The sequence below is a fragment of the Ceratotherium simum genome, chromosome 24, assembly GCF_057802395.1.
Source record: "Ceratotherium simum simum isolate JZ-2026a chromosome 24, ASM5780239v1, whole genome shotgun sequence".
NCBI classification, from domain to species: Eukaryota; Metazoa; Chordata; class Mammalia; order Perissodactyla; family Rhinocerotidae; genus Ceratotherium; species Ceratotherium simum.
Window position 1 is genome coordinate 28651521 of NC_141923.1, and position 13927 is coordinate 28665447.

At 57.2% G+C, this 13927-nt stretch overlaps 1 protein-coding gene across 2 annotated transcripts; it reads left to right on the plus strand.

Annotated features, from left to right (window-relative positions):
* The first annotated feature begins 242 nt into the window (after positions 1-242).
* On the plus strand, positions 243-13522 carry PGF (placental growth factor). 2 transcript variants are annotated; one of them, XM_004426363.3, is made up of 7 exons: positions 243-643; positions 1851-1893; positions 6289-6485; positions 7269-7345; positions 9395-9424; positions 9530-9592; positions 12520-13522. In XM_004426363.3, exons 1-7 carry the CDS (start codon positions 569-571, stop codon positions 12545-12547), a joined length of 513 nt encoding a protein of 170 aa, XP_004426420.1. In that variant the 5' UTR covers positions 243-568; the 3' UTR covers positions 12548-13522. The 2 variants fall into 2 exon arrangements, with proteins under 2 accessions (XP_004426420.1, XP_004426421.1); XM_004426364.3 differs by lacking the exon at positions 9530-9592.
* Positions 13523-13927: the final 405 nt, after the last annotated feature.

A 13927-nucleotide genomic window follows, 5' to 3' on the forward strand; every position in this document is an offset into this window, starting at 1 on the left:
ATGGGGCGTGAGGGTCTGCGTCGGGAGCGCCCCTTCCACGCACTGCAGGGCCAGCGCGCTCAGGTCCGCGCCGCCGCGTCCACCTCCGGGCCGGCTCCGCGCTCGGCCGCTCGCCGGGTCTCGGGTCTGGAGCGGCGTCGGCGGTGGGCGGGGCCGGCCTGCAGCCACGCCCCGTTCACGGCCCCTGAAACCCAGTCGCCGACAAGCTTCAGTCCCAGAAGGGAGCTGCTGTCTGAGGAGGAAGCCGCATCTTCACTGGCCAGCCACGAGAGAACCGGGGGTCGCGCTGGGCGCCCGACGGACCCTCCCCAGGGACCCGCCTGCCCCACACCGCCCCGCCCCGCCGGGCGCTCCGCATCAGGTTCCCCAGCCACAGCCTTACCTGCGGGCTCCCGACTCCCCCGGGCTTCCAGAGGATGCTCAGGCCCCCAGCGGGGACCTCGGGGCAGCAGTGAGGGGGGCATCCGGCCCCCCATTCAGCTCCTCTCCTCCTGTGCCAGGGGCTCCCCCGGGGGGACGAGCATGGTGGTTTTCCCTTGGAGCCCCCTGGCTTGGGACGTCTGAGAAGATGCCTGCCATGAGGCTGTTCACTTGCTTCGTGCAGCTCCTGGCTGGGCTGGCGCTGCCTGCTGTGCCCCCCCAGGTAAGACCACTCCCACCCCCAGGCTGACTCCCCTGACCTTCCCACCCTCAACACTCGAAGCAAGGGCTCTGAAATCACAGACCCTCTCCAGGGAGGGGCACCTCTGAGGATGTCCACACACTTCCCAGGAGCCAGGCTGGACCACGCCATCTGGGAGCAGACCTCAGGCTGGGCTGTCCCATACTCTAGCTCTGGGGTCTGTCTTGGCGGGGGCAGGGAAGCCACAGGGAAGGGAGGGAGGTTTCCTGTCTGGCCCCTGGAGCCCTGGTGGCTTTGCTAAAAGCATCTCTCCACTAATCCCAGGCGGGTCCCTGGCCTTGTGGTCAGGGTCGAGGCCCCGTGACAAGGCAGGCGCCCCCAGGACCTCTGACCCGGCCTGGTGGAGGGGAAGCCTGCTGAAGTGGCCATTGGTGGGGAGGCTGGGCCCTGCCCCCACCAGGGTTCCAGGCTGAGCCCAGGGCTCCTGGGTGGGCTGGGGGCGAGACAAGAGGTCATGCTGTGCCCTCTTTCCCGGGTGGGCAGCTGGAGGTCCTCAGTGCAGGGCCTGGGGAAGTGAGCAGGGCCCTTTTCCCAGGAGCCGGGTGAGGTTGGCCAGGAGCCAGCTCGGGCAGTGAAATCCTGACAAAGCCAATGAGCTCCCTTCCCACTGTGCTGTCCCGCTGCCCCGGTAGTCCCCGGCCCCAGCCCAGGAGTGGGTGGGCTGGGCGGTCCCACTGGGGCGGAAGAGCCCCACCACCCGCCACCGTCTGCCTGCTGCAAGGCTGGCCAGAGGTGTAACGTTACCGGCAGCACCAGCTCATGGCGCCACCCGCTCCGGCCCCTCGGCTCCCACCAGCTGATCACCTCCCCCTGTGCTCTGGCACCCAGCCAAGGCGGGCTGCACAGGGCCCAGCAGGGCTGGCCTGGGGGCTGGGTAGATGGGAGACCCCGAAGGATTGCAAGATCTTTGGAGCACAGAGGGCAAAGAGTCTCCAAGAGCCTCCAGCCTCCCACCCTTTTCAAATGAGGAAACTGAGGCTAAAGAGAGGGGTGGGACACACCCAGGGTCCAGTGAGGTTTTAGTTGCACCTGGAAAGAGGCAGCTCGGGGGCGGGGGGGCGGGGCAGGGAAGGAGCCCAGAGGGGCCTCTACGCTCTTGCCAACGCGCTCGGCCCCAGAGCGCAGAGGCCCATGTGGTCCCCTCATCTCTGCACCTTTCTGTCCACAGCAGTGGGCCTTGTCTGCTGGGAACAGCTCGTCAGAGGTGGAAGGTAAGCCGACTGGGCTGGGGGTCGGTGTGCTCATCCAGCCCTCCCTCCCAGGCCTCTGCAGAGATGGGAAGAGATGGGCATGAAGGGTGGGTACAGCCTGAGACTGAGTTGGAGAGACTGCAAGCTGGCTGACATCCTGGCTGACAAAGTTGGCAGGGCTTAAGAGATCCCCCCTTTGTGACCCAGAGGCCTAGAAAGGTGTATTCCTGGGCCAGGGTCACCCAGCACACAGAAAGCAGGGCTGGGGCCAGTATACCCAGGGTGCGTGCGATTGGCTCAGAGCCCCTTCCCAGCATGTGTAAGGGAGCAGATGGGGTCTTGGAGCGCAGTGTGGGCAGTGAGTGCCAGGGGCCAGACTGGGGGTCTGGGAGCTGGATGCAGTGGGCAAGCAGTCAAGAGGACGAGGGAGGGCTGAGGGGACCTTCCCACCAGCCCGCCCGGGCGCATCTGCAGGGATCTGACCAGGCCTTCCATTGATTACAAATAGACAGAACAGGAGTCGGGTCCTCACTGGCTCCTCCACTCCCCACCCTGAGTTGCATCAAGAGGAAATCTTCAAAGGGAAAGACGTTTGCCAAAGAGACATACATGCAGAAGGCAGGAGGTGCATGCCAGGCTCCTTGCCTCGCTCCTCCCTCCCTGCCTCTCCGAGACGTGCAGCGAGGCCACACACCACTGCTAAGGCTTCCTCCTGTGTCGTGGGAGAGGGAGCGTGTAGGGACGTGCACATGCACACGCGTGATGGCCTTTGTGAGCCGGGAACACCCTCTCTCTGCTGGCCTGCCTGCCTGCCCACCCACCTGCCTGCCTGGTAGCTAGCCTCTCCTGGGCCTGACCATGAGCCGATGACTCAGTCCCAGGCCCCTTGGCACGGAGAAGGTGGGGGAGGTATCAGACCTTGACTTCTTTGACACTCTGCCCCTCCCCTGCTGTGCCCTCGGGGACTGGCACAACATTAGGCTCTCTAGGATTTGGAGAGGGACCCATCACCCATCTCCACCCCATGGCCTTTTTGATGCTTTTAGTGTGTTTCAGGCAATAGCTACCAAAGAAGTCTGAGCCTCAGTTTCCTCATCTGTGAAATGGGAGCATTAGATTACATATTTAAGGTTATCTTTCTAAAATTGTAGGATTATCTGACTCCACAGAGGAGTCACAGGAGTATATATCTCCCAGGGACCAGGGTGAGGAGGCCTGGAAGTGTTGACTCATTAGGGCAGCTCATCTCTCAACCTGATCAATCAGGGTTCCTGTATTGTGACCAGGGGAAGTACAATGAGCTTTGGACCCCAATTATCAAAATCTGAAAACGCCATCCCCTCCCACTAACACAGACAAGAGACAACGTGGTCTGCACTTTGCAGTCGTGGACATTGATTTTTACTATTACTATTCTGATAATAGCATTGGGCATCTACCATAATTCTGTGCTGACCACAGGCTGCGAACTAGGAAGGCATTTGTATTCTCCACATTTTATAGATGAAGAACCTGAGGCTCCGAGAGGCCCTTGGGGTCACCTAAAGCATCAGATACTCCTCCGTTTATGTGGCTGAGCTGGAGTGCTTGGCACCAGACCTCCCCACGGCTCATGGCTGAACAGGCATGAACAGGGTGTCCCTTGAGGCAGGCTGGCTGTGTGCCCCGCCAGTGACCATGGAGAGGACACCTGCTGGGCTCAGTCTGGTGGCCAGCAGCTCTGTATAGCCCTGTGGCCCGTCCCCAGCAGCCTCCGCAGAAGCTTGCTCTCAGGATTAAACGTTTCCCTTCTTGGGTCTCCTCCGTCCTGGGTGGTAGGCAGCTGGAGCCAGATGGGAGGCTTGTCCATAGGGCCGGTGGGAGAGCTGAGGGCCCACTGGTGGCCCTTGTGGGACCACCCACCCTGGCCAGGTGCCTGACTGGACACAGCCTCCCATTCCTCTCCCGCCACCCCTACCTCTGGAGCAGGTCTGGGGCCAGAGGAAGTGCGTTCAGGAGCAGCTGAGCAGAGCTCTTTGCTGAGGGGCTCAGCCCACATCTGGGAGCGGTCACCACGCTCCCTCAGCCGGCCCCTTACCCGGCTCCTTTTGTTTCTCCCACACCCCCAGGCAGCAGCCTCCACAGATGAATTGCCCTCTTTCCTGGGGGCTGCCCAGTAAACCAGGCCCAGCCCACCTTCTTCTCAGCCCGTCCCCCAGCATGGTCTGGCCATGTGGCCCGGCAAGTGGCAGATTTCAGGGCCCTGGAGCCTGGGACCTGTTGATACAGCCTACATGGTGGGGTGTGGGGGTGAGGACAGGAAATCCCTTCTTCTGCCGCCAAGGCCCAGCCGGCTCTGCTTAGCCTGGCCGAGGCCTGACAGCCCCGCTGGGTGGGAGTCTGTTGGCTGAATGGTAGGGGGCTGGGGTGCCCCTTCTGTACTGCTGTCCCCTCCCTGATGGCTGGTCCCAGAGCAGGAGCCTGAGCCTCCTATGGTGCTTTTGCAGCTGGCTATTCCTCTGCTGTTATTTATGTTTTCCAAGGCGGAGATTAAACGCTCGAAGTTACATAGTGCTCATGAAGATTTTAGACTAAACACACACTCACGGAGTTAGGGGTGCTCCTCTGACCTCGCACTGCAAAGGCCAGCGTCCCCAGGGCTTCGGGGCTTCGGGGCCGCCTAGAAGGAGAGGGCCTTGTTCCCCACTTGGATCCAGGGAGAGTGTCCCAGTGGCTGGAGAGGTAGGATCAAGGGAAGCCTCTGGTCCCTCTCCCATCCCCAGGCCTAATCCTAGTGCCCCCTAAGCAGACAGGGCAGAATGGAGCAGCAGACGCCCAGATAAGCACAGTTTATTGCCCGTGTGGCCGCCTCCGCCAGCTCCACGTGGACACAGCGCCTCTTGGGTATTTTCCATCAGCTTACAGCCTTTCCCAAGGGCCTCTGCGCGGGCTGAAGTTTATTTTTCCTCTGAGATTACCCTGAGACTCATGTCCTCAGAGGCTCAATGGAATGGACTTCGGCCCCTCTGCCTCCTGGGAAGGGCCGTGGAAGGAAGTGAGGGGCTGCCAGGAGAGGCCATTGCTCTAGGGCAGAGGCTGCAGGGTCCCCAGGTGGCCCAGCTTCCCTGTCCTCCCCCACCAGCTGAGGACGACCATCAGGTACAGGGCAGGATGACCCAGGGCTGGAGTTGTTTCTCTGCCCACGGTCTCAAGGCTGGGCTGGGTTGTATGCACAGCATCACAGACCGTCTGTCAGAGCTGGGAGAGACCTTAGCAACTATCTATTCCCAACCTTCTTCGTTTTCCCCAGCCGAGGAAACTGATATACCCAGAAAGGTTAAGTGACTTCCCCAAGGTCACACAGCCAGTGTAGGGCCAGGACTAGAAGCCAGGTCTCCTGGTTCTAGCTACTCACTTCCTGTGAGCCTCTGTTTGGGGCCAGGCCCCAGGCCTTCTCCTGAAGGAGCAGCATCTTTTGAGAGATGCCAGATCAGCCCCCAAACGATCCTGGTCACAACCGCCAGGACGTCGTGGTGGTCAGGGACATCCCTGATAATCCTCAGTGAACTGTCATCTAATCAATCAGTAATTACTTAGCCTGTCTTTACCGGGCGCTTGGGTCCCTGGCCTCGCGGAGCCTCCACTTGGTTGTAAAGGAGATAAGAGCCACCAATGGGCGAGATAAGGCAAGCCCTCAGTTATGCTCAAAGGAGGAACATCTGTTCATACTGGAAAAGTTGGAGAAGGCTTCGGGGAGGAGGTGGGAGTTGGGCCTTGAGAAATGGGTGATGGGCTTTATTTGGTTAGAAATGAGAAGGGGGCAAGGAGCAGAGCCCAAAGGTGGGAATTACGGTGATGCAGCCTGGGCTTGACGCACGGGCTGGTCCAACTAAAATGGAGAGTCGGGATGGGGCACGTTGCTGGCTGCAGTCTTGGCTGCCAGGCAGAGGAGCTGGCCCAGCGTGGGGTGGGAAATAAGGACTAAGGGGAAGGCTAACCCTCCCTGTGGGACTCTGCAAGCCAGTCTTGCAGAACTGACTGTTTTCTGAAAATTCCCCAAGACTGAGGAAGCACTAGGTCAGGCCTGAGAAAGACCCAGAGGGCCTGGGGAGCTGCCAGAGCACGCTCCTCGGAGCTCCTGAGGCACCAAGGCAGATGTGGGTGCCTGAGTTGAGAACAGAGCAGAGAGCTCAGGGCACCTGGAAGTTCCATTCCACTGGGATGTTCATCCAGCAGATGAGCCAAGAGCAGAACAGTCATCCCAGAGGGATCACACCAGGAGTTCAGAGCAGTGGGAGCCCAGATAGGCTGGGGGCTTCGTGGAGGAGGGGGTGTAGGCTGAACCTCGAAGGCCCTGCAGGGCCTGGAGAGCCGGGTCTGGGGCTTCGAGGAGCCGGCCCCTCCTGGCCTGACGCAGCTGTCTGTGCCGCCTCGTAGTGGTGCCCTTCCAGGAAGTGTGGGGCCGCAGCTACTGCCGGGCGCTGGAGAGGCTGGTGGACGTCGTGACTGAGTACCCCAGCGAGGTGGAGCACATGTTCAGCCCGTCCTGCGTCTCCCTGCTGCGCTGCACCGGCTGCTGTGGCGATGAGAACCTGCACTGTGTCCCCGTGGAGACGGTCAACGTCACCATGCAGGTAGGGAGAGTGCCCTCCTCATGTCCTGGCCTGCCTCATCGTCCACACCCTGCTCGAGGGGCCACTCGGAGAGGGAAGGAGGGCAGGCCAAGGTCACAGGACTGGAACTGACTCCAGCACAGCGCCCTCCTTCCTGAGCCCCATCTGGGCTCTGAGCCCACTCACCTCCTCCCTTACCAGCGTTCTCAGGCTCTAGCTTAGCCCTACCCCAAGACCCAGGATATCTGGTTGAGGTTGGAAAAGAAATCTGCTCAGATTCAAGAAGTCCTTGTTTGTACCAGGAGCATTCCGAGCCCTCTCGAGCCAGCTCAGTCCCTGCGCTTTGCTTGCACGCGGGCACGCACACACAGGCACGTACACAATGGTTTGTCAGGTGCTTTCTGAGTAATGCCAAGCACTGTGGTAGGCCCTTCATAAATCTCACCTCAACTTCCAATCCTTCGAGACAAGCGTTATTCCCATTTCACAGATGAGGAACTCTAGGTTCAGAGACATTATTTCACTTGCTTGGCAGGTGGAAGAGTGGAGATTTGAACATAAGTCTCTCTGATTCCAGAGCATGGACCCCCTTCCTACACCATTGCTATGCTGGTGGCCCTGGGTAGGGAGGGACAGGGGGCTCCCTCAGATCGTCATGCAGATGGGAGGGCTGTTTGCCCCACACTCAAAGCAGAATGAGGGCCTGTTGTCCAAAGGCTGGTGGGGAACTGGGAGTCTGGTCCTCCCCCCAAGGAGGGGGTGGGCCACCCCCAATCCAGGCAGCCAACCTTTCTCTCCCCGCAGCTCCTGAAGATCCGCTCTGGGGACCGGCCCTCCTATGTGGAGCTGACCTTCTCACAGCACGTGCGCTGCGAATGCAGGTAGGTCCTCAGGGGGTGGCAGGCACAGCCCCACACACTTGGCAGCCTCAGCTGCAGGCTGCACTTCCTTCCTGGCTGAGGGAGACCAGGAGAATGGGGACTAGTAGCAGCTGCCTTTTGTCCCGCCATCAGCCAGTGTTGCCTGGGGAGGTGGTCCCAGCAGCTGGAGCACAGCTGTTGAGAAACCGCAGGGGCAGAGGAAGCCTGGGTCCCTCCCAGACCTTTAGGGGCTTGGGGCACATCACCCCCTCCCAGAGATGGGAGCCAGCTGCCCAGCCCTGGAAGAGACACCTGAGGCAAAGACATTACAAGTCTGGGCCAGGCTGGTGCCCCTGGGAGAGGAGCACAGAGAAGGACAAGCCCTGGTGGGAGGAAGGGGCAGAAGGAAGGAGGCACCAGGCTTTCTTTAAAATCGCAACCCCACCTGGCAGAGCCTTGGACCAGCACCAGTCTTGCCATGCCCAGGGCACCCTGAACATTAGTCACCAGAAGCAGCAGGCCTGGCACCACCAGCCAGGCTCAGGGAAGAGAGAAATGGGCAGAGATGCTCTCCTGGTGCCACTGGGCCATGATAGAGGCACCAGACTAGGGGTGCTGAGCCCCATCCTGGGGTGAGAAGAGGAGGAGGACCATCTACTCTGGTTATTGTGCATCTACTCTGTGCCTAGCCCCACATTGGGCACTTTTCTCATTTATTCAACAAACGTTTATTGAGTGCCTACTGTATGCCAGGCACTGTCCTAGATGCTTGGGATACAGTGGTGAGCAAGACAGACCAGGCCCCTGCTCTCAGAACCACCCTGGGAGGTAGGTATTCTTGGCATCCCCATTTTACAGATGAGGAGACTAAGGCTTGGTCTGGTTGCATGATTTGCCACAGCTAGTGCGGGCCCACCAGCCTGTCTACCCCTACGCCTGCCCTATTTCATGCTCCCTCTCATGGCCATTACCATGTTCTCCAGGAGCCCCAGTGCTGCCCAGGAGCCCCAGTGCTGCCTACTGTCCGGGGCACTGGCTGACCCTTTTGGCCCTGAGCCCGGGCTCTGGGCCCTCTTCATTGTACCGCTCTCAGGGGCCCTGCCTCAGTCTGTTTCCTCCCGTCCTTCCCAGCCAGGGCTTAGCCATATAACAATAGTTCAGTAGTGAACCCCCCAGGGCACAGTGCCGGATGGTGACCCTTCACCTTCTATATCACCTTTGCCCTCACAACCACTCTGTTGAGGCAGGCAGACAAGGAGACTGAGGCTCCAAGAGTGTCTCTGACTTGCCCAAGATGGCAGACACATGACCAGGTAGTCCCGAGTGGCCCTAGTACCCTGCCCTGGTTCCCAAAGGAGACAGCCAGCCTAGGGCAGCAGTCCCTGGCCCCGAAGCCGACTGTTAGCACACTGCCCCACCCCCCACCCCCCGTTCCTGGGGAAGACTGAGCTCTGTCCCCTTCCAATGGGCTGGGCAACAGGGACACCTTTCTTCTTGCTTCTGGGCCAACAGCCACAGCCCCAGGAGGCAGAGCCAGGACATGCCAGGTGACTGTGGGGCTTGTGCTCACCTCCCCTCACCCTATGTCCTCCTTCACTCCCCTTGCTGTTGCCTGCAGTGTCACACATCCCCAGGGCAGGGGTAGCAGTTGTGCCCTGACAGTCAGCCTTAGCTGGCGGCAGCATCCTCTAGTCCACGGCCTTGGCCCTCGTTCACTGTCCTTGAGATTCCAGAGTGCACCCGAAGGAAGTGAACAAAAAAGGCAGCAGACAACAGACTCACCAGTCCCCGGATTTGATGCCAAGACGCTGAGGAGCAGAAGGGTGTGGAGAGGAGCCGGGAGAGGGAACTGGTACCTCTCTTGGTGAGGTCACCAGTCTTGAGTGGAGCTGAAGCCCAGAGGCCTCTGGCCATCTGTTCCTCACTAGCTCCATGCTACCCCCTAGTGGCTTCAGTGCCAGCTGCAGGACCAGGACTCGGGATGTCTGAGGCAAGATGTGGGGGTGGCAGGGAGCCCCCACCTACCGCTCTCCTGATTCTCCCCTTCTCTCTCTCTGTCTGTTTTGCCAGGCCTCTGCGGGAGAAGATGAAGCCAGAAAGGTAAGTGGCCTGGCTGGGGCTCCGGGCTGTTCTCGGGCCTGCCAGCCCCTGTCCTAGCATGGGGGCCCCCAGCCACCTTGTCCTGACGCTTTTGGCTTATTGCAGGAGGAGACCCAAGGGCAGGGGGAAGAGGAAGAGAGAGAAGCAGAGACCCACAGACTGCCACCTGTGAGTGCGCGGGGGCCCAGGGATGGCAAGGAGGCTGGGCCAGAGGGGAGCCCCGCCCTGCCAGCAGGGCACAGTGGTCGGAAGGGGAAAGCAAGGCCCAGGCAGTCTTGGGGCCAGAGCAGGGAGCCGCACTCTGAGAGATTCGAGGGCCCAGGAAGCATCAAGGGACCTTAGTTGTTGTCCTGGCTCAGCCCTGAGTGTCTGTGTGGCCTCGAGCAAGTCATGTCACCTCTCTGAGTCTAGTTTTCCTCTGTGTGTAGAATGAGAGGTCGAGGGCCCACTGAGCATTCAGTCATTCTACAAATATTTAGCAAGCACTTACTGTGTGCCAGATACATCAGTGACCAAACCCACAGGATTCCTACTCGCCAGTGCTTACATTCTAGGACTGAAAAGCCTAACAGCTGAAGACTTACCCAGAGCTCCTTCCTGGTGGCCCTGGGGAAGGTGCAACCCCTCACTGGCTCCCAGGCCAGTATTTCCCAGGAGGCCTTGGGGTCCACGTGCTTCCTCTTTCCCTTTCGATGTTACCTGCCTATCTTGGCTTCAGACCTGGAGGCCCAGGCTGGAGTCCAGGCCTGAGTGTGGCTGAGAGAGAGGGAGTAGAGAAGGGAAAACTCAACTCTGTGTGAGTAAATAGGAAAAAATAAAATATTTCACACGCACCTTAACTCATTCACAGTGCGGTTCTCCCTCAGGGCCTGTCTCCTCCCCTCTCCAAGACCTCAGGGAGTCATTTCATGCCGTGGGATTGGAGCTGACCCAGGTCCTACCCCATAAGCCTACCCCTCCCTGACAGAGACTTCCACCCCACTCTGTGAAGACAGGGGTTCTGGGGAAGTTGGTTCCCTGAACACATGTGGCCCTTATTTCTCCCCTGGGCCCCAGTAATGCCTCAGAGAAGGAGCTGGCAGTGTAGTCAATGCAGGGCTCCCCCTGGCCGGACAGCCCCGGACAGAAAGCATCCCGTTGCTCGATCTGTCAGGACAGCAGTCTTGAAACATCTCATTTGGGAATCTCCTCAAAGAATGTCAAAAACCCATGTGCTCCCTTGTTCCTTTTTAAGTTGACATTGAACTTTTCCATCAAAATTGTAAATAGTTGCAAAGGATATCATTTCTGGCATGTTATATATAAATATAAAAATGTTATAAATATTAAAAAAAGTTACAAATATTTTAATATAAAGCCCTTATATAACTCTTCAGATGTATCCCATGGAATAAGCCATCCTAACTTAATACTCACCATCATCCACTTTTTAAAAAATGAACGACAGCAATAACAAAAAAAGTGAACACTCTCCTTTGATAGTTGCATATTTACATTGCTTCTTTTTTCCTTGAACTTATATTTCCATTTCACTTTCCCCACAGAATTTCAGCCTAATGAAATATTTTTTTAATGTTCAAAAGTCTCTTCTGTGTCACCTTGCCATATATACCTGCCACAACAATGGTGTATATAAGTCTGAATTATTTTATTTTATTTTTATTATTTTTTTTTAATTTTTATTTATTTATTTTTCCCCCAAAGCCCCAGTAGATAGTTATATGTCATAGCTGCACATCCTTCTAGTTGCTATATGTGGGACGCGGCCTCAGCATGGCCAGAGAAGCAGTGCGTCGGTGCGCGCCTGGGATCAGAACCCAGGCCGCCAGTAGCGGAGCGCGCGCATTTAACCGCTAAGCCACGGGGCCGGCCCTGAATTATTTTAAATTTCCTGTGAACATAAAACTCTAAATTAAATTTTCTCCTGGAATGAATTCTCACAATAATTATTAGTAGTACCAATTGATCAAAATGGCACAAATACATCATATTTAATAAATGCTGAACATAAAAGTGCAATCTATCTTATTCAGAACGGCTCTCCACGAGATGGATGTGGCTACCTCTTTTCAATTAGTTAATGAACCCGTTAATGATTATTACCCGCTGTCAGACTGAGCATTCAGCATTACTTCCCTCCCTGCCCATCAGTTTTTATAGATGAAAAGGATGAGAAACTGCGCTCATGTAAGTAAGTGAATGGAACTAGATGTCACTCAGTCTTCCAAGTTATTTGCCAAAAACCTCAAGGTGATCTGCTAACGAAAATGACTTCTTCTGATATATTAGCTGACAGTCGGTTAAGTTGTTCTTCGATTTTGTTGAAAGCAAAGACTTGGAAACCACCTGACTTGCAGAAGGCTTGTTACGCCATGTCTCCTTTCTCAATACCTACACCCGTATCTCAAATTGTTCTTTTGTTCAGTGTCCACCCCCCACCCGACCCCTGAATACTGTTTTACCTGGGAGCAGAGCACTGTAACAGGGTTTGGAGTGGGCAAGATGCTTCCTTCCTTTCTGAAGGGAGAAGAGGAGCTGTGGATTAAGGGGGGGAAGCAGACCTCTCAGGCAGACAGTTTTCAGGCGGAGCACATGTGGAGGCTGAAAACGATTCCTTTAAAACCATCAATACTCACATACACCTTGGACAATCTTCATGTACATCTAGGGGTGCCGGTACCTCAGTTTGCAGACTGCTGTCCCAGAGTAACCAGAGGCATTAGTGCATGGAGCCAGAGTGGGTTCAAAGCTGGCTCTGTCACTGACTAGCTGTGTGACCTTGGGCAAGTTTCTTAACCTCTCTGAGCCTCAGTTTCCTCATCTGCAAAAGGCTGATAGTAACAGTGCCTTCCTCATGGGATATTGTTAAGGGTAAATAAGAGAGTGCTTAGCGCAGGGCGGGGCACCTGGGTAAGTGCTTGGTGAAGAGTAGCTCCTAGCTTCTTATTGGCCTCAGTGTGAGCAGAGATCCAGGAGTGCTGCAAGCTCCCCGTGCTCCCTGTCCAAGCTCCCGCTCTGGGTTTGTCGGCCCTCCCGTAGGAGGGGCGCCTCCCTCCCCAGTGTGCTGATTCCCCGTCTGTGTTTGGTCTCTGCAGGTGCGGCGATACTGTTCCCCGGAGGTAACCAGCCCCTCGGAGAAGAGAGACCCCACACCCGGCTCGTGTATTTATTACCGTCACACTCGGTTACCTCCCTGCTGGCACCTGCCCTCTATTTATTAGCCAATTGTATCCCTGCTGAATGACTCGCTCCCTCCAAGATGAGGGGCAGGGGGGGATAGGACCCTCAGGAATTCAGTGCCTTAAACAGAACGTGAGAGAAAGAGAGAAGGCAGCCACAGGCCTGTGTGTGCCTCAGCTTGGGAAGAAGCAAGACTTGTGGCTTTGTGAGGGGCAAGCCAGGCCCCAGAGGCCCCGGGGGGGTCTCTGGGGGGCTGGCATGGGAAGGAGAGGGGGACCCACTGTCTGTTCCTGGGCCTTGGGCTCTGCTTGGACAGGCAGCCCTTGCTGCGGGAGCTCCTGGCCAGGGTGGGGCTGGAGGAGCCTCCTCTGGCCGCCAGGGCCCCAGCTGGGTGGGAAGGCAGGCAGGAGGTAGAGGGGTCCCCTGCTTCCTCCTCTTCCTGGCAGCAGCTCTGCACCCTGGAGATCAGAATGTTCAGCTCTGGAGAACAGTGGTTGCCTGGGGGCCTTTGCCACTCCTTGTCCCTTATGGTCTCTCCTCCTATCTTGCCACTGCTTGTGCTGGGACATTGTTCTTTGTGGCTGAGGCATCACCATCCTGCCCCTCTCAGGGACACAGGCCAAGAGTGGGCCCCAGGCTGGACATGGAGCGAGCTGCCCCTGTGTGGCTGTCTGACTGCCAAGCCAGATTCTCTTGAATAAACTATTCTAGTCTGGAAACAGCTTTTCCAGGGGAGTGTGTCTGCTGGACAGTGGGCAACAGCAGAAAATGGAAGCAAGACAGAAGAAGGGATTATGGGCTCCAAGGCTGCCCTGGGGGTGGCTCCAGCCTGCTCCTGCAGGGTATCTTCTTCCCAGTTGCTTTTGGCAGAACCCTGAGGTCCACTCCTCCCATAACGAGAGGTTCCTAAGATGTAGTCTTGGCCCCAAAGTTGGGAGACCCTGGCCCCAGCCACCCATGAACACCCTCAAATTCAGGAGCACAATCCCCTTCCCCCACCCCCCAGGTTCACCCCACACCCAGCCCAGTGGCTGGCCCTCTGGACCCCAAGTAAATGGGGTTTCTAAGCTCCTCGGGCCCTGGCCCCAGGGGACTGACCTGCAGCCTCTCCAGCCTGCTCGGGCTGCTGCATGCAGGGATCTGCAGATGCTGCTCGATTTCTTCTTTTTACCTCCCACCTTTCTCTGCCTTCCTCTTGAACGCCTTGGCATGAAACGAAAAAGAATTCTTTTTTTTCTTTTTTCGGTCCAAACCACTTACTATCAGACTCCCATCTGCCCCTGACCCACAAGGTGTGTTTGTCTTTATGTTGTAAGTGTTGTG